This window comes from Lethenteron reissneri, unplaced genomic scaffold (genome assembly GCF_015708825.2).
Source record: "Lethenteron reissneri isolate LAM-NWPU_2019-01 unplaced genomic scaffold, ASM1570882v1 scaffold_1099, whole genome shotgun sequence".
In the NCBI taxonomy this organism is placed as follows: domain Eukaryota; kingdom Metazoa; phylum Chordata; class Hyperoartia; order Petromyzontiformes; family Petromyzontidae; genus Lethenteron; species Lethenteron reissneri.
Window position 1 is genome coordinate 29,176 of NW_026890782.1, and position 19,313 is coordinate 48,488.

The 19,313-nt window shown below is 51.3% G+C and overlaps 1 protein-coding gene across 1 annotated transcript; it reads left to right on the forward strand.

The window, feature by feature from the left end:
* The first annotated feature begins 17,908 nt into the window (after positions 1-17,908).
* LOC133361475 (uncharacterized) lies at positions 17,909-18,725 on the forward strand. Its single transcript, XM_061580392.1, has one exon. It carries the CDS (start codon positions 18,121-18,123, stop codon positions 18,694-18,696), a length of 576 nt encoding a protein of 191 aa, XP_061436376.1. The 5' UTR covers positions 17,909-18,120; the 3' UTR covers positions 18,697-18,725.
* The last annotated feature ends 588 nt before the right edge of the window (positions 18,726-19,313 follow it).

The following is a 19,313-nucleotide window of genomic DNA, read 5'->3' on the forward strand; positions in this document are numbered from 1 at the left end:
CCAGTGGTCAGGACCCGTACCTTGGCTGGGTCGGGTCAGTTAGCCTCCCCTAGGGTACAGATAGCCGGAGGGCTGAGAGCCAGATTACCCAGTGCGAGTGCACACTAGACCCGAGGCCGTGCCTCCCTAGATAGTGGGAGTTAAGGGAGTTCTGTATTGTAGTTTACAAGAAACCGTGTTGCCTCTAACAGACGTTTCCAGTCTCCGTGGAACCAACTACAAGTCCTACGTGTCTGGGGGTGAGGGGGCGGGTCGCGAAGGGGAGGGGCATGGGCGGGGGTTGCCAGGAAGGGGGAGGGTCGCGACGGCGGGTCGGGGAAGGGGGGGCATGGGGGCAAAAGGGGGGCCACGATGGTGGGGAGGGCGGGGGCATGTGGGGGGTCGCGAGGAGGCGCGAGGGAGTCATGGGGAGGGAGTCGTGAGGGAGGGGCATGGGGGGTTGTGAGGGGGGAGGGGCAGGGGGGCAAGGGGGGTCACGAGGGCGGGGGGGGGCTGGGGTCACGAGGGGGGTCACGATGGTGGGGGGAGCGGGGGGGGGGCAAGGGCGGTATGAGGGGGCTGGAAATATCCGCTGACATGGGCAGGAGGATGGACACATCACAGTCAGTTAAGACTTTACCTGGTTAACGTCCTTCCAATGATTGCTCAGTTTGTACCCATCCTATCGGTTGAAGGTGTGTCTGTGTTTATATATCTGGATGGCTTCATGAACAAATCTCTGAAGGTAGCCGGTAGGTTTGCAGAGTACCTCCGTCTTGGAACAATCTATTTCGTGCCCTCGCCGAGGAGACCGCTCTCCTATCTTACAGTTACATGCGAATTTCTCACATTAACATCACTAGCCCCGACCACTTCTTTATGGCCCTTGGGCTACACCCATTGCAAGCCTTTTACAACAGTCTGCCTCAGCAGCAGACCATGCTTTCCCACCTGATGACGGACGCTTGTGTTGCGCCTGAAACGTCGTGATTTATTTTATACCTACGTGACTTTACCGAAAGATCCAAAGAGTACGATGATGGTTACGATAATCGGGAGGGTGACAAGATGTTAAATACCTCGCCTAGTATACAAGAGGCTGTGGGTTCAATCCAGACCCTGATGCCTGTATATTGGAGTTTGCATGTCTCTCTCGCCGTGGTCGCATGGATTTTACTGCAGGTCCTCCGGTTTTCCCCCTCTACATTTAAAAACATGCATTTAAAGTAGTTGTCTGCTATAAATTTCCACTCGATAAGCTACTTCATTGGGCTATAATTTGTGGCCAGGTCACTTCTGAAACAGGACCCTGCGGGGTGGGCTGGTAGGAACGAACAATTGAATGGCTATAATAAAATGAAATGGCAAAAAATGGCCGCCAATAAGTGGATGCCCCGTGGCCCCGCCCTCCACCCGCGTAACCCCGCCCCGGCCACCCGTGGCCCCGCCCCATCTCGGTGTCCTCGCCCCCAGCTCGTTGCCCCGCCCCTTACCGCCGTAACCCCGCCCCAACCCCGCGTAGCCCCGCCCTCCACCTCGTGCCCACGCCCCCTGCCGCCGTTGCCCCCCCTAGCCCCGCGTAGCCCCGCCCCCTGCTGCTGTAGCCCCGCCCAATACACCCCTAGCGGGGGAGAGATTCCCAGGCATGGCTCTAGGCTGGAGAGCCGCCGACGAGGGGGGGTAGGGAGTTGTTTTTAATGTAAAAGCTTTAAATATAAATGTTTCTATAAAAAAACATCAGGTAATGTAACATTGTTAAACATTAACTCCCTTTCACACACGCGGGGGAACGATACGAAGGGAGAGTTTGAGGCCTATGTCTAGGCTTTAGGCCTAGCTGTAGGCTTTAGGCCGCCGTGAGTTAATTGCTAATTTAACTGTTTTTATTATTTATGTAAAAGCTTTAAATTTAAATGATTCTATTTAAAAACATCAGGGAATGTAACATTGTTAAACATTAACTCCCTTTCACACACGCGGGGGTACGATACGAAGGGAGAGTTTGAGGCCTATGTCTAGGCTTTAGGCCTAGCTGAAGGCTTTAGGCCGCCGTGAGTTAATTTTTAATTTAACTGTTTTTATTATTTATGTAAAAGCTTTAAATTTAAATATTTCTATTTAAAAGCATCAGGGAATGTAACATTGTTAAACATTAACTCCCTTGCACACACGCGGGGGAACGATACGAAGGGAGAGTTTGAGGCGTTGTTCGAGGCTTTAGGCCTAGCTGTAGGCTTTAGGTCGCTGTGAGTTAAATTTTAATTTACAAGTTTTAATTAAAAGCTATCTCAGGGAATAATAAGGGAATGTTACACTTGTTTAGCCAGGAAAGCCTCATTAATTGAAATGTTTTAATTAAAAGCTATCTGAGGGAATTATAGGGAATGTTACACTTGTTTAGCCAGGAAAGCGTCACTGAGTAAAGGTTTTTGTAGGGTCATGCCAAGTGTTTGCAGTAGGGGGCGATGTTGCTACACGGACGGACGGACGGACGGACGGACAAACGGACAAACGGACGGACGATATAATCTATTGTAGGCTGGTCCACTTCGTTCCTACCACTATAAGAGCTATGTAGCTCATTTGGCCTTACCTGGTATAATAAAAAAATTACATTTTATTTAAATCAGCTCCCTTAAATAGTAAAAATGTATTTTTTTTAATGTCTGAAAAAACAATGATTTCTATAAATAATACCAGTGTCTTCATGCTCACTTTTATCGAGCATCGCGCAGAGCTCATCTGCAATGGTGGCACTGCACTCGGAGTGACGAGTCCACATTGCAAGACTATCCGTGGAACAACCGATATACAGTGATACCTCGGTTCACGAACTTAATTCGTGAACTGACTCTGGTCGTGAACCGAATTGGTCGTGAACCGAGGCACAGTTTCCCATAGGGTTCAATGTAAATCCGCTTAATCCGTTCTGACCTTTTTTTTGGTTTTTGAAGCACAAAAATATGAAACAAATGACAATACACATTACTGTAGTACTGTACAGTATAGTAATGTATAAAGAGAGAACACTAACCTTGCTTGAGATGACTTCTGGCATGGAGGAAGGCAGGTGGAGGCGGGTGGGAGACAGTAAGCACTCAAACGGGTGAACTGTACAATACAGTAAGTACAGTATTGTACAGTACAGTAGTACAGTACAGTACTGTATGTGCTAAAAAGCACACCAAAAATCAAAAAGTCACTGAAGTGTCTTCACAGTACTCACAGTACTTCTTTCTGTGTCTCTTCTTCTCTCCACGATCTTCCTACAGTAAGTCACGACCATGTGACAGCCTGTAATTAGCATAAAATGGGCGCGGCTCCTGTTCGTGAACCGAAGCGGAGTTCGTGAACCGGAGCATATTTTTATGAAATTTTCTGTTCGTGAACCGAGTTGTTCGTGAACCGAAGCGTTCGTGAACCGAGGTATCACTGTACTGACAAAGCAGAATATCAATGCACTAAAATGTCAGTATACATTTTAATTAAGGTGAAATAAATTGCAGAAAACAATAGGTTTAAGCTATGGTAATATAATTAAATTAAACTTTTTTTTTACATAAATATCGCTATGCTTGCCTGAATTTTAGTTTGAAAAATAATTACATTCACATTTGGTCATTTGTTATGCAAGCAAAGTTATTGTTTTAATTCAGAACTTTTGCGTTAAAGTAAACAAACTGGACAGCATAATAACACTCGAGATATATATTAAACATCGTATCGCGCGGCGTTGCGGCAAAGAGATCGACGAGCAAAGTGAAGAGTCCCAAATTAAAATGGCGCTCGGGGGGGTCGACTCGGCCATTATCGTTTCGAGGTTCATAAAATACGCACCGCTTTATGTATGTTTGTTGAACTTCTTTCGCACCGTACATATTCGACCATGGTATTCGGAGGTGCAGGGGAAAGACAAGAAACTAATCGCATCTATATTGAGTTTTCAATCTCGATTCAAAAGATTTATCAGAAGTCAAGAGCGAAAGTCCTATGGAGGGACTGGTACCCGGCGCAGGAATGTGCAATGTCCATCGATGTTCTCAGACGCTGATGGAAACGAGTACAATCCCATCGCCGTTGGGAAATGTTTAATTCCGAAAAAAAATCGTTCCTCAATTATTGCGACGGGATGGGTCGTTGTCTAACCAGCAGTTGAACTCGCACGTTTCTGCATGCGAGTCAAGCGTTCTGCCACAGTGCCTCTCAGCAGTACTCGAATACACACACATTTTAATACCATATTTTAAAAAGGGCCGGCACATTGCAACAAATAAACAGCAATTCCCCCATTTGACAAATTGGTGACTTGGGCCCGAAATGGCGTCTTTTTGCAAATGTCAGCGCCCTGATTCTTAGAGTGGCATCATTATCACATGCGTGTGAGCTTTTCAATATTCATCCGGGCACGGTGGGCTGTGGCGACCCACCCCTGGTGTGTGTCTGTACATGGGGAAGGGGGGGGGGGGTAGTGTAGTGGTTACCGCGCTGCGCTACAAACCTAGAAACCCGAGTTTGATTCTCGGCCAGAGCTGACATTGCACTCTGCCTCTCTGGAAATGGACCATTGCCCGAAACGTTGCCAATTACATCATTTTTCTTTTTACGGCAGTGTTATTGACAAATGTGTTGAGGCTTTTTTTTATTTGTGCCATCTGGTGTCTGAACTTTTCTTGAGTATTTGCAGTGTGTGAACACTGGAGAGACAAATGCGGTTGGATGTTGTGATGACCACATAACTCCCTCGTATGTCGCTCGAACCTAAACAGGCACTCGTCAACAGAACTCACCCCAATCTAAAACGTTATGTATTATGTAACTTTGCATCAAACTAGACCCAATAACGTAAAGAGAGGTGATTCAAGCAAGTGCGACTGCTGATGAGACACTGAATGTTAAAACCAGTCTGGAGTTTTCTTGTCTTGAAACAATGCTGCTGAATGTATGTACTTCCCAGAATGCTGTGCAGCTGATGGGTTGTGATAAGACATTTATGTTTTATTTGGAGATACAAATATGTGAGGACAATTTTGTACGTCTGCACGAAATGAAACATTTAATTTTGTAAGGCAGTAGTGTTTAGCAGCCATCCGTCCACCACCGACAACTGCCTCATTCCACCCTCCCCCACCTGCTACACGCAGTCATTCATGACCTGCAATTAGATGATTAACCGCAGTCAGCTTTAATTGATTACAGGAAAGGTCGATCAATTGTAAAATGTAAAAGTAAATAACAGTAATACATTAAAAGCGAGGCTGGCAGTTGAGGCTCAGGAGCATTGGCCATTGTTTTTTGTGGCGAACTATTGTGGGCGTTTGTGCCAGTTCCAAGGCAATGTGATAGCAGCAATATTTTTGAAAATCTCACATGTGCCTTTGCATGTCCATAAAATCCATAAAATATACGACTTATAAAAAAGCTTTGGCAGGTTATTCGCAGACACAAGCAAATATTGACAAATTAAATCTTGTTTGAATCAGAAGGACCAGTGGAAGGTCATAGGGCAATTAAACCGATCGATTTACATTTGGCATTTAAGGGTTGCTATATGGCAACGCAAGGGGTAATCTACTTCAAAGCTATCAATAACACTCTTTGCACCCCAATATTCATCATTTTAAGTCACCAAGTGGATTATTGCTAAATATTCATTGATAACTTTGCTTCCATCATTGTTGACTTTCCCCAACTGAAACAGATTTGTATATGTGACGGGGCTACTGCCCCCGATTCCTCTCTGTGTGACATAACTCTGGCCCCTTTAGCCCCCCTTGTTCATTCAAACACCCTCCGCGTGCCTTCCCTCAAACATTGGTAATAACTAGCCGCACGCTACTGTTCAACTCCGTGCACGCTCTAGAAATCGCATGGCAGTAGCCGAAACGTCGTGAGAATTATTTTATTTTATTATGTTTTATTTTTATTATTTTATTACTTCCCTTCTACGTGACTTTACCGAAAGAACCAAGAAGATGAATCCCTGCAGTTACGAAAGCTTTAAATCGAAATCCTGGTCAATGTTTTTAAGGCCAGGCTGGGAGATCGAACCGCGATATTTTAAGTCAATCGTGACAACCATTCCACAGTAATGGCAGCAGCCCTTTTGCAGAAATAAAATATTGGAGAGGGCTTCACACAAGAAACAAGAAGATTTAGTGGTTTGGACGTGGCTCTCCAATGAGTACAGAGAGGGTACCACACGTAGCGGTGCATACTCGGGCGCAAGGAATAGAAGCAGAGACAAAGAATGAGATAAATCGATGCAATAAAGAATTGGCAGTGGTGCACCAAGCACGACCCCTTGCTGAGCGCTGCAGCAGCAGCCCCCCCCCCCATCCCCGGACCCCTCCCCCCACCCTCCACTTCTCACCCTGACGCCACACAACCCGTGGGTAGGCGATGCCCTCTGGTGGACAAGGCGCGGTACAGGCGGCAGCACGAGACGCCAGCAGCGTTGCGTTGCCAGTGTTACTCCCCGAACACCTCCGTACACTTACACACCACTACACACACCTCTATACACTTACACACACCTACACACACCTCTATACACTTACACACACCTCCACACACACCTCTATACACTTACACACACACACCTCTATACACTTACACACACACCTCCATACACTTACACACACCTAGACACACCTCTATACACTTACACACACACCTCTATACACTTACACACACACACCTTTATACACTTACACACACACCTCCATACACTCACACACACATACACACACCTCTATACACTTACACACACCTCTATACACTTACACACACATACACACACCTCTACACACCTACACACACCTCTATACACTTACACACACCTACACACACCTCTATACACTTACACACACCTACACACACACCTCTATACACTTACACACACCTACACACACCTCTATACACTCACACACACCGACACACACCTCTATACACTTACACAACAACAACAACCGCCATTCGCCACTAAGTGGCGGTGACGTCACCACGACGCTTGTGCTAGTGTAGTAGAGTTCACGACTCTTGGACGCCGGAGTTGGAGGCACACGGGTTATTTCACACAGCACGGTTGTGGCATACAACACTAGAGGGGGTGTCGGCCCCCTCACCCGGCTAGCTGGGGATACACGCGCTAGCTACTCCTAGCCTGCCTCCTAGTCCTCCACTAACGGGCTAGGGGAGGCTATCTGGCCCGACACTGGTAAGTCGGGCCCGGTACCCTGAGTCCCAGACCAGCTCTGACAAGAGCACCGGCTCTGGCTCTCGGGACCACGCCGCTGGCTCGGTCCTGTTCGGCCCTGATAAGGACGGCGAACCAGGGGAGTCCAGGGCTCTAGCTAAGACGTCTTCAGTCTTCACTGGTTAGCTTAACATCAACTCCCCGAGCCCTCCGACACATCCCCTTTTATACCCAACCCCCCGCTGAGGGGTGGGGCCCCGGGGGATCATAACCCCGAATCAGCCCCCCCAGGGTGCCTGGCGCGGACGTCGTAGAGAGCACCTCCCCGTGCACTCACGTAGCCCCGCCACTGTGTTTGTTTGCCATAAGCTGCCATGCATAACGGGCTCTCTCTCTAACACCCCTACACTAGGCCAAGTGCACCTTGAGGCCACGTGAAGTGTCGAACGCCCGCTGGCAGGAGGTCACGGGGCAGACCCAGGTGCCACGGGTCGACTGACCGAGATGACCGAGATGACTGGCTGATGCACCACCTGTGCCCCCTACTGTACCAACTACCCCAGTAGCGTCCTTCACGAGCCTCCTCCACTGAGGCCGATCTTGACACCGCTGGTACCAGTCATCGGCAAGTCCACTCAGTTCCACGTCCTCCTGTACCACATCACTCAATCTCTTCTCTAGCCCGTGCCGCGCCGTTTAGCCCCCTCGATCCGGCCGAACAAAAGCTGTTTAGGCATGCGGTGGCTGGGCATGCGGGCTACATGGCCCAGCCAACGCAGCCTTGCCTGCCGGAGGAGCTCACCGATGGGATTTTGCCCAGATCTTTCAAGGATTTGTGAGCTCCTCACACAATCCAGCCTGGTTAAACCCAGGATGGATCGTTAGCAGGCCAGCCTAAATGTTTCCAACCGGCGAAGATGCTCTATTAGGGGGGTCCACGTTTCGCAAGCGTAGAGAAGGAGGGAATGACCGTGGCCGAGAAGACCTGAAGCTTCGTGCAGAGCGACAGACCAGGTAGCTTCCACACAGCGTTACGCAACCGATGAAAAGATATTGCCGCTCGACTGATTCGGAGTGAGACCTCTGCTGTTAAACTGGAGCCGGTCATAAGCACACTGCCCAGGTATGGGAAACTCTCCACTCTCTCCACAACTGCCCCATCACCGATTGGGAGTTGTGGGGGTGGAGTGTCCGATGGTACAAAATACCCAGGCAGGTGCTTAGTTTTGGTGGGGCTGATGGTAAGGCCCCCCCTTTTAGTGGCACGCTCCAGTCTCAGCTGCAGCGTCTCCAACTCCTCTTCTGAATGAGCAGCTATTACCAAATCATCGGCATACATAACGTGGTTGACCAATAGGGAGCCATCCCTTGATCGCACCCGGGCGTCGATCAGCCTCCCATTATATCTGTACCAAATGGAAATTCCCCCGGTACAGCTATTGAAGGCTTCACGAACTACGCAGTCGAAATAGATGTTAATAATGTGGGAGCCAGAGGACATCTTTGTCGCACCCCAAGGTGTACAGGGAAAGGCTCTGACTCCCGGCCACGTAGTTTTACCCGGGCCTGCTCACCATCATGAAGGTCCTTAATGATCGTGAGAAGAGGGTCAGGGACTCGGAAGCACGAAGAACCAACCCAGAGCCCAGGCCTACTGATGGTATCATAGGCCTTGACCAGGTCAATAAAGCAGAGATGTAGGTCTTGTTGGAATTCCAAACACCTCTGCTGTAGCAGACGGACAGAAAATATGGCATCTGTGCAGGACCGCCCTTTCCTGAAACCGCATTGGGGCTCCGCAAGCCTCTCCTCAGCGTGCCTAGCAAGGCGATGTTGAATAATCCTTGCGAGGACCTTTTCCCGGCACACTGAGGAGTGAGATGCCCCTGTAGTTGTTACAGTCTGTGCGGTCCCCCTTCTTAAAGAGGGGGATCACCAGGGCATCCTTCCATTCCTGCGGAACCCGACCAGTGGTCCAGACTGTTGTTATGATGTCATATAGGGCAGTCTGTGCACAAACGCCACCCTCCCTGAGCATTTCGCTTGGGAAGATCATACACACACCTACACACACACCTGTATATACTTACACACACCTACACATACACCTCTATACATTTACACACACCTACACATATACCTCTATACACACACACCTACACACACACCTCTATACACTCACACACACCTACACACACACCTCTAGACACTTACACACACCTACACACACCTCTATACACTTACACACACCTACACACACCTCTAGACACTTACACACACCTACACACACACCTCTAGACACTTACACACACCTACACACACACCTCTATACACTCACACACACCTACACACACACCTCTATACACTCACACACACCTATGTAATAAGAGCCTATTCCGGCTCACGTGGTGACGGCTCTGCCGGTCCTGCTTTACAAGCCAATGGGGGGAGAGCCTGGGAGCATGGCCCTGGCGTGATCGAGGGGTGCCAGCTAGGGTGATGTGTTTTTGCTGGTTTTGGCCTCAGCCAATGGGAAGACAAGTCAGGGGCATGGTCCCGGGAGTTGATGGGGAATCTAGAAGATTCGCCGCAGGCTACCAAGGATTGGCTGGAGCATACCACGTCACCCAGGCATTAAATAGGGGAGAGATGAACGACACGTGGTCAGACGAAGAACGAAGGAAGAGAGGGGCTAAGCGCGAGCGGGGCTCCGAGTGCCACGTGGCGGTGCGTCTCTTGTGGGCTGTCTGCCCACTTCCCGTGCCTGCCAGCAGCGGGGAGTACTTGTGAACTGGAATAAATAAAGGACCGATTCCACAAGTCGTCTCCAAGAGTATTATTACACCTACACACACACCAATATACACTTACACACACCTACACACCTCTATACACTTATATACCTACACATACACCTTATACACTTACATACCTACACATACACCTCGATACCACACACCTAAACACACCTCTATACACTCACACACCTACACACACACACCTCTATACACTCACACACACCTACACACAACCTCTATACACTTAAATACCTACACAATACACCTCGATACACACACACCTACACACACCTCTATACACTCACACACACCTACACACACACCTCTATCATCATCATGGCTTGGCTTCGCGAACGAAGAATCTAGGAAGGACATCCACGTCTTCTGCAGGCACGCTGGTGGCTGAAGAGGCCTATGCGGGACAGGCAGGTCCTGCCACACAGCTGCAAGTGAAGGTCTCATCTGGGATGGGTGCTGAGGGATCACGGTTCTTCTCCTCTCCTTTTGTCCTCCATACGGGCCCTGCGGGTATCTTCGAAGAAGGAGGGTGCCTGGTGGACTGTGTGCCGCCAGGAGTTGCGATCAGCTGCTTGTGTTGCCCACTGACGGTGATCGATTGCAGCAAGCAGTGAGGGACTTCTTCAGGGAGTCTTTGTATCGCTTTCGTGGTGCCCCTATGTCGCGATGGCCAGAGGACAGTTTCCCCATACAGCACAATCTTAGGCAAGCGGTGGTTCTCCATCCTGGCGATGTGCCCTGCCCAACGAAGCTGTGTCTTGAGGACCATGGCCTCGATGCTGATGACCTTCGCTGACTTGAGGACTTCAGTGTTGGCGACGAAGTCAATCCAGTGAATATTGAAGATTGTGCGGAGGCAGCGCTGATGGAAACGCTCGAGGAGACTCAGGTGACGACGGTACGTGACCCATGACTCAGCGCCATACAGGAGAGTGGTCAGCACAACAGCTTTGTAGACGTTGACCTTTGTGGCTCTTTTAAGGTTTCTGTTGTTCCAGACACGTTTGTATAGTCTGCCAAATGCACTGTTTGCCTTGGCCAGCCTGTTGTCGACCTCTATACACTCACACAAACCTACACACACCTCTATACACTTACATACCTACACATACACCTCGATACACACACACCTACACACACCTCTATACACTCACACACACCTATATACACTCACACACACCTACACACACCTCTATACACTCACACACACCTACACACCCCTACACACACCTCTATACACTTACACACACATCTCTATACACTGACACACACCTACACACACCTCTATACACTCACACACACCTACACACATCTCTATATACTCACACATACACACACACCTCTATAGACTTACACACACCTACACACACCTCAATACACTTACACACACCCTTCAACATACTAATGTAGTGGGTACAATGGAGAGAGGCAAGACCACTCAGCTCCACATGCTCCCGTACCGCATCAGTTAATCTCTACTCCAGCCCATGTCGTGCCCAAATCTTGACTTAACGCTTTCATCCTGTGTGGAGGTGTGAGTAAGGGTATAGAGGTGTGTGTGTAGGTGTTTAGTCCGCATGCCCAGCCACCACATGCTGTGTGGAGGTGTGAGTAAGGGTATAGAGGTGTGTGTGTAGGTGTTTAGGTGTATAGAGGTGTGTGTGTAGGTGTGTAAGTGTATAGAAGTGTGTGTGTAGGTGTGTGTAAGTGTATAGAGGTGTGTGTGTGTAGGTATGTGTACGTGTATAGAGGTGTGTGTGTAGGTGTTTAGGTGTATAGAGGTGTGTAGGTGTTTAGGTGTATAGAGGTGTGTGTAGGTGTGTGTAAGTGTATAGAGGTGTGTGTGTGTAGGTGTATAGAGGTGTGTGTGTGTTGGAAACATTTAGGCTGGCCTGCCTACGATCCATCCTGGGTTTAACCAGGCTGGATTGTGTGAGGAGCTCACAAATCCTTGAAAGATCTGGGCAAAGTCCCATCGGTGAGCTCCTCCGGTAGGCAAGGCTGCGTTGGCTGGGTCATGTAGCCCGCATGCCCAGCTACCGCATGCCTAAACAGCTTTTGTTCGGCCGGTTCGAGGGGGCTAAAACACGGGCTAGAGAAGAGATGGAGTGATGTGGTACAGGAGGACGTAGAGCTGAGTGGACTTGCCGATGACTGGTACCAGTAGTGTCAAGATCGGCCTCAGTGGAGGAGGCTCGTGAAGGACGCTACTGGGCAGTTGGAGGCAGTCGCCCTCCAACAACAACGGAGGGCGGAGGAGCGACACTCACAGCAACAAGCAGAGCGCCGGGTTGCTAAAGCACAGCAAGTTGGTACGGTAGGGGGCACAGGTGGTGCATCAGCCAGTCATCTCGGTCATCTCGGTCAGTCGACCCGTGGCACCTGCTGGGTCTGCCCCGTGACCTCCTGCCAGCGGGCGTTCGACACTTCACGTGGCCTCAAGGTGCACTTGGCCTGGCACAAGCGTCGTGGTGACGTCACCGCCACTTAGTGGCGAATGGCGGTTGTTGTTGCATAGGTGTGTATGTGTAGGTGTGTAAGTGTGTAGAGGTGTGTGTGTGTAGGTGTGTGTAAGTGTATAGAGGTGTGTGTGTAGGTGTGTGTAAGTGTATAGAGGTGTGTGTAGGTGTGTGTGAGTGTATAGAGGTGTGTGTAGGTGTGTGTAAGTGTATAGAGGTGTGTGTGTAGGTGTAAGTGTATAGAGGTGTGTGTGTGTAGGTGTGTAAGTGTGTAGAGGTGTGTGTGTAGGTGTGTGTAAGTGTGTATAGGTGTGTGTGTGTAAGTGTACGGAGGTGTTCGGGGAGTAACCCTGGCAGCGTAACGCTGCTGGCGTCTCGTGCTGCCGCCTGTACCGCGCCTTGTCCACCAGAGGGCATCGCCTACCCACGGGTTGTGTGGCGTCAGGGTGAGAAGCGGAGGGAGGGGTCCAGGGAAGGGGGGGGGGGCTGCTGCTGCAGCGCTCAGCAAGGGGTCGTGCTTGGTGCACCACTGCCAATTCTTTATTGCATCGATCTATCTCATTCTTTGTCTCTGCTTTTATTTCCTTGCGCCCGAGTATGCACCGCTACTTGTGGTACCCTCTCTGTACTCATTGGAGAGCCACGTCCAAACCACTAAATCTTCTTGTTTCTTGTGTGAAGCCCTCTCCAATATTTTATTTGATTTCTGCAAAAGGGCTGCTGCCATGACTGTGGAATGGTTGTCACGATTGACTTAAAATGTCGCGGTTCGATCTCCCAGCCTGGCCTTGAAAACATTGACCAGGATTCTTACAATTCCCTGTTTTTGTCCACCCACAGTCCATCGGTGGGTCGAGTGCAGTGGGCTAAATGGCGAGTACTCCCACCTCTTTCAAGACGTATGGTCAGTGTGGAAAAGTTGGCCAAAAATACCCCACCGGATCAGCACTCTAGACCTCCCTCTAGTGGGGGTTCTTTCACCAGCAGTTGCATGAGCAAGTAATTGCAGGGCTGCACCATTAACCTCACGTGTACAACAATCATCTGGTTTCTGTGCATTTCAGAACTCCTTGATCCAGACCCCAGCATCCCAGTGGTGCAGGCTCAGTGCTCTGCATCGGTGTTACCATTGCGCCGTTGCATCTCTGCAACCACGTGCCACCCGTTGCCGCGTGTAACGTCGCTGCACCCTGTGCACCGCACGTGTCAACAGCCCCTGCCGCTGCTCCGCCGGGACACCGGCTTGATCCTGACGATGTCTCAGGAGCAGGCCGCCTGCCTCCTGGCCAACGCCTTCTTCTGCACGTTCCCCCGGAGCAACGCCACCGGGACCCGGAGCGAGGACTCTGCCTGCCCCGACATCAACGTCAACAGGTGCAGCAGCAGCAGCCCATCACTGTGCATTACACACCGAACACCGTGTGTCATGCAGTACACACACACAGATGCCATGCTCTTTCTATGTAGAGTATTTCTTGCTGTATATGTAGCGTCGGAAATGCAAAGCACACACCACACTGTATGCTTACCTGTAGTTGCAGGCACGAGTCTGCAGGGGGTGCCACCCTGAGTTAGAGAGAGAACCGGGACCGTTGAGAGGCCGAGTCCCCCCCCCCCCGACCCCAGGTGAGGGGTTGGGGGGTTATTCCAGAGCCACCTGGAAGGTTCCAGAAAGGGGGCAGTACCGGGGGTGGAGAGTCCCCGAGGTGGGTAAAAAAGACGGACCCCAGGACGGCCCGAGGCAGTGCTCTGAAGACGAAGAATGAAGACCGGCTAGGCAAGGACCCTGGGACCCTGGGACCCGGGACCCGACGTCCTTTAATGGGCCGGGGCCGAGCACGGACCAGTGGTCGAGACCCGCACCTTGGCTGGGTCGGGTCAGCATAGCCTCCCCTAGGCCACCCTTAGTCGGAGGACTCAGAGCCCGTAGCCCCAGTGATAGGGCACGTTAGCCCGGAGGCCATACCTCCCCAAGTAGTGGGAGTAAAAGGGGCTTCTGTTATAAGATTTAAATAAACCGTGTTGCCTCTAAGCTACGTCTCCAGTCTCCGTGGGAACCCACTACATATACACAAGAAATGCTGTTCTACACATAACGGCCATGCCATGTTTCAGTTCAAAGTAACGCTGCAGTACGTGCACAGGCTATGCTCCTTTACACATACTCTGTATTATACGGCACACACTTTCATGGTGCTGTGTACACGGTATATGATGCGTTACACATAGGCCATGCTGTATTATAAACTCCGTTCAAAGTATCAGTTTATACGTAGCCAATGCCACTGTACAAAGACAAAAATCCCCCTCATAGCCTTAACAGATTTTTGAGGCAAGTGGTGTTAGTGAGCACCTAATGAGGACTGGCACAGTACACAGGGGAGTGGGTGGCCAACACCATGCCCAGCCGCATTTGTCTCCCTCGTGGTGATGTGTACACACTGCATCAGGTACTCATTTGAGGTTGAGTCGACCATGGGGAGGCCCAGGACCGGTTCAGATATTTCCCACTGTTATACCGGTAGGAACAACAGGTTCCACACTGCCCACCAGGGATTATTTGTCTGTCGTGCATATGGGGAGGGGAGGGTGGGGGTGGGAGGGGTGGGGCTGGGTGGAGAGGGGAGGGTGGGGAGGGGCTGGGGGAGGGGAGGGTGGGGAGGGGCTGGGGGAGGAGGGGAGGGGCTGGATGGGGAGGGTGGGGCTGGGTGGGGGGTGGGAGGGGTGGGGCTGGGTGGGGAGGGGCTGGTCACCCCGTGGTGCCCTTATAAAACTCAACGTTTAACCTACACACTACACTATACACGACACGATAAACTACACCAGGGGTCCTCAAACTACGGCCCGCGGGCCACATGCGGCCCACCGAGGACATTTATCCGGCCCATGGTCACTAATTGGGCTGCGGTGGTGGGCACTCATTGGGCTGCGGTGGCGAGCACTGATTTGGCTGCGCTGGCGAGCACTGATTGAGCTGCGGCGGTGAGCACTGATTGAGCTGCGGCGGTGGGCACTCATTGGGCTGCGCTGGTGAATGGTTCAATGGGCCAATTGACTGGACTTGCCCCCCAGGCCTAAGGCTGCCAGCCCTCCCCTGGCTGTACTTGACTGGCTCTCCCTCCCTCAGCTCACTCACTTGCCCCTCGGCTCCACTCCCAGTGATATTCCTGTGTGCTGAGTAAATGATAGAGGGGTAATAACAGAGTGATCTCTGATCTCTGGAGGGGCTGCCTGCTGTTTTCCCGTGCTGGTCAGTGACAGACAGCCGAGGAGTAGGAAACCCAATTTAAATGACAGTAAGTGCATTTATATTCTGATTGCTATTCAGTTGTATGAGGTTATATGTTGTATGTTGTGTAAGCCCCGGTTCATACTGTTGCGATCTCTGAGCAGTGCGAGTTCAGCCATATGCTTGTATGGCTGAACTTGCATTAGATTCGGAAGAAAAAAGGCACATGTGCCTTCTTTTTTCCTGCAGTGGAATCGGATCGCATGGGTCTTCTCCCCCATGCGATCAGATTCCTATGCGAGTTCGCAGATCGCACTGCGATCTGTGAACAAAACTGCAGGTGTAATTAACTTTTTAATGGCACCCGCACCAGTGTGAGCCTGGGGTAAAAGCGGAGTTCCCCCAATCAGACAGCATTGATGGGCAGTGCAGTCTGTATGTCTCTGTGTGGGCAAAGTTATTGCTGGTATATTGTTTTTGTAGCGCTGTATATGTATATTGGTATTTTACTAATAGCAATTTTGACTCCCTTGGAAACAATGATGTCAAGAAAGAGAAAAATTGACTCGGAGTGTAGGATATTCAAAGAACAGTGGACTTATGATTACTTTTTCATGCAGTACAAGGAAAGAGCTGTGTGTCTGATATGCCAGAACATAGTGTCTGTGTTCAAAGAATACAATTTACGTCGACACTATGAAACTCAACATAAAGATAAATATGATTGGTCGGAGAAGTGAAAAAAGATAAAATATTAAAACTGAAAAATACACACTACAATGACAATAGTTTAAAGTTTAAACTATTGTCATTGTAGTGTGTATTTAATGTGGCGCTGCACTCTGATGTTGTAGGAGAAAACATTTATTAAAAAGTCTATTTAATTAAGTAGAACGTGTTGTCTATATTTATTTAAAGTTGCGCATTTTGATGTGACGTCACATTTATCAACCCCCCCCCCCCCAATCGTCACACATGTCTGACCCCCCCCCCCCCAGGTGCGTGACGTCATTTATGGACGGCCCCCGAGTCCCCTGCCTCTGAGAGTTCCCAGCGGCTTGAACAAAAAACCTTCAACCTCGACAGACAACGCGAGACCACTACCACCTCTGCCATTGCCTCATGTCAGCACTGTACTGGCCTGCGTGCTGAACTTCTTCCGCACCGTACGTAGCTAGTCCGAGGTGCTAATTTAGGATCCCTCTCCAACTTCCACCTCTTCGCTGCCCCCCCCCCCCTAGGGCAGACGTTGACAGCGGGCACGGGCTACGGAGCATGGATCCCGTGCAGGAGAAATGTCGAATGTGCGTGGGGAGCGTCAGCGCAGCACGCGGACACGGCGAGTCCAAGGTGCACGCACACCACAGGCGGCGCAGGCGAGACCCCAGCAAGTCTGGACTTGCGCGAGAAAAATAATAAAATTATCATCTAAATCACTCAACACGAATTGGTTAACGCTTGTCACTTATAATCCAGAGTGACGCCTCGCGTGTCGCTTGTTGTTGTGTTTGTTACCCGGGCATGGCAGCTGCGCGTATTGTGCGTCGTGTTGTGTGTGTTAGTCTGTAAGTTCGTTGTGAATGTTGTGGATTTGCTCTCCAGCACACAACCGATTAGTGCTGTGCTCGTCACGAATTGGCCACGTTCTGTTTACGTGACAAACCCCTTCCTAGTTGGCTGTGTCGGGTGGTTTAACGACACATTTATATTTACGCGATTTAACCCAAAACACGTCTAGTATGTAACTGTGTCTGTATGTTGTATGTATCTGTGTATGTATCTATGTACCAGTGTATGTATGTTGTATGTATATTGTATGTATGTAACTGTGTGTAACTATGTATGTTGTATGTATGTATCTGTGTATGTATCTGTGTGCGTAAGTTGAACTTCTTCCGCACCGTACGTGGCCACGCGTGGTGATCGCGGGCGAGGCCGAGCGACGCGAGAGGGGTGAGGGGGGGGCAGCTGCGGGTCGCCCCCCCCGCGCCCTGGGGGCTCCGTCACCGCCACCGCCGCCCTGGGGGCTCCGCGCGGGGGCGCCAGGAGGAGGAGGCGCCGCGTGATGCACAAGTCGCCGCGTGGCCCCGCGGTGAGCGCCGGGAAGGGCCGTCACGTGGCAGTGGCGCCTACGCACGAACCTCCAGCTCACCAGGGGCCATGTCACCGCCGTCTCTCGCCTCCACCGCCTCCACCGCCGCCGCCGATATAAACGCGGCAGTGACGAGTCAGACCGCGGCAGTCATCGCAAGGGACGATTCGGACATCCCCCACGCGAGCTCGGCACGAGATCCGTCTTCGTCGTGGTCATCCTGCACGTGGTGCCGAGGGGCTGCTGCTGCTGCTGCTGGGAGCGCGTCGCGTGCAGGTGCCCGCGTGAGCTCGCCCGGGGGGAGTTGTCGGCACGACGACCCGAGCCGCAGCCCGAGCCGAGCGGTGACAATGGGTCTCCTTGCGTCGCGAGTGGCGTCGCTGCTGGACGGAATGTTCACTCAGCAAGCGCGCGTGCTGCTGCTGGGTTTGGACGCGGCCGGGAAAACCAGCATCCTGTACAAGCTCAAGCTCGACGAATCCGTGGTGACCATCCCGACCATCGGCTTCAACGTGGAGACCGTGCAGCCCATCAGGAACGTCACCTTCACCGTGTGGGACGTGGGCGGCCAGCAGAAGATCCGCGCTCTCTGGAGGCACTACTTCCAGAACACGGACGGGCTCCTCTTCGTGCTGGACAGCGCGGACCGGGAGCGCTTCCCGGAGGCTCTCAAGGAGCTGGACGCCATCCTGGACAGCCCCGAGATGACGCGGGTGCCCTTCGTGCTCCTCGCCAACAAGCAGGACCTCCCGCGGGCAGCGGCCACCGCGGAGGTGGCGGAGGCGATGAAGGCGGTGAAGACGCGGCACGGGCGCGAGTGGCTGGTGCAGGGCTGCTGCGCCCGCACCGGAGAGGGCCTCCTGGAGGGCGTGGGGCAGCTCTCCCGCTTCATCAGCAACTCCAGAGCCTCCTCGGGGACAAAGTGAGCTCGGCTCGGCAGCAGCAGCAGCAGCGGCGGCGGTGTCACTCCAAGGCGGCGTCTCTCGTGCACGTGGGGGGGGGGGGGGGGGCTTCGAGTTGTGTCCACTGGTCGAAACTTCACTCGAGCGAACGCCGTCATTCAAACCAACAGCTCGCTGTGTGTGCCTCTGCATGTGTGGATGTCTCTTGGTGTGCTGTTGCTCTGGTTGTCCCTCTGGGCTGCCCAGAAATATCTTTCCATGTGTGTCTTCTCTGTGTATGTACCTCGTGTCTGTTCACGAGTCCCTGTCCTCTGTTTTTACGTTGGCATGTTCAGCCCAGATGATGAACACGAGAGATGTATCAGTCTTTTGAAATACGTGGTCAACCAGGTGAGTGTCTAACTGTGTTGTTGGCCGACTGGTTTGCATCACGTGATTGTTTCTAAGGTCTGTTGAGTTTCTCGTCTCCCATCTTCTTGTTGCATTTGCTTACGTGTAGTTCGCCCGTTCTCTATGTGCTATGTACGTGATGTCCCCCTGTGTGTTCCCTCTTTCTATGTTTCACCCCATTTTCACCTGATGATGAGCGCTTGTGTTGCGTTCGAAACGTCGTGATTTATTTAAATTTAATTTATTTAAAT

Coding starts and splice junctions, on each gene's coding strand:
- LOC133361475 (XM_061580392.1), top strand. CDS start 18,121: ATGGGTCTCCTTGCGTCGCGAGTGGCGTCGCTGCTGGACGGAATGTTC.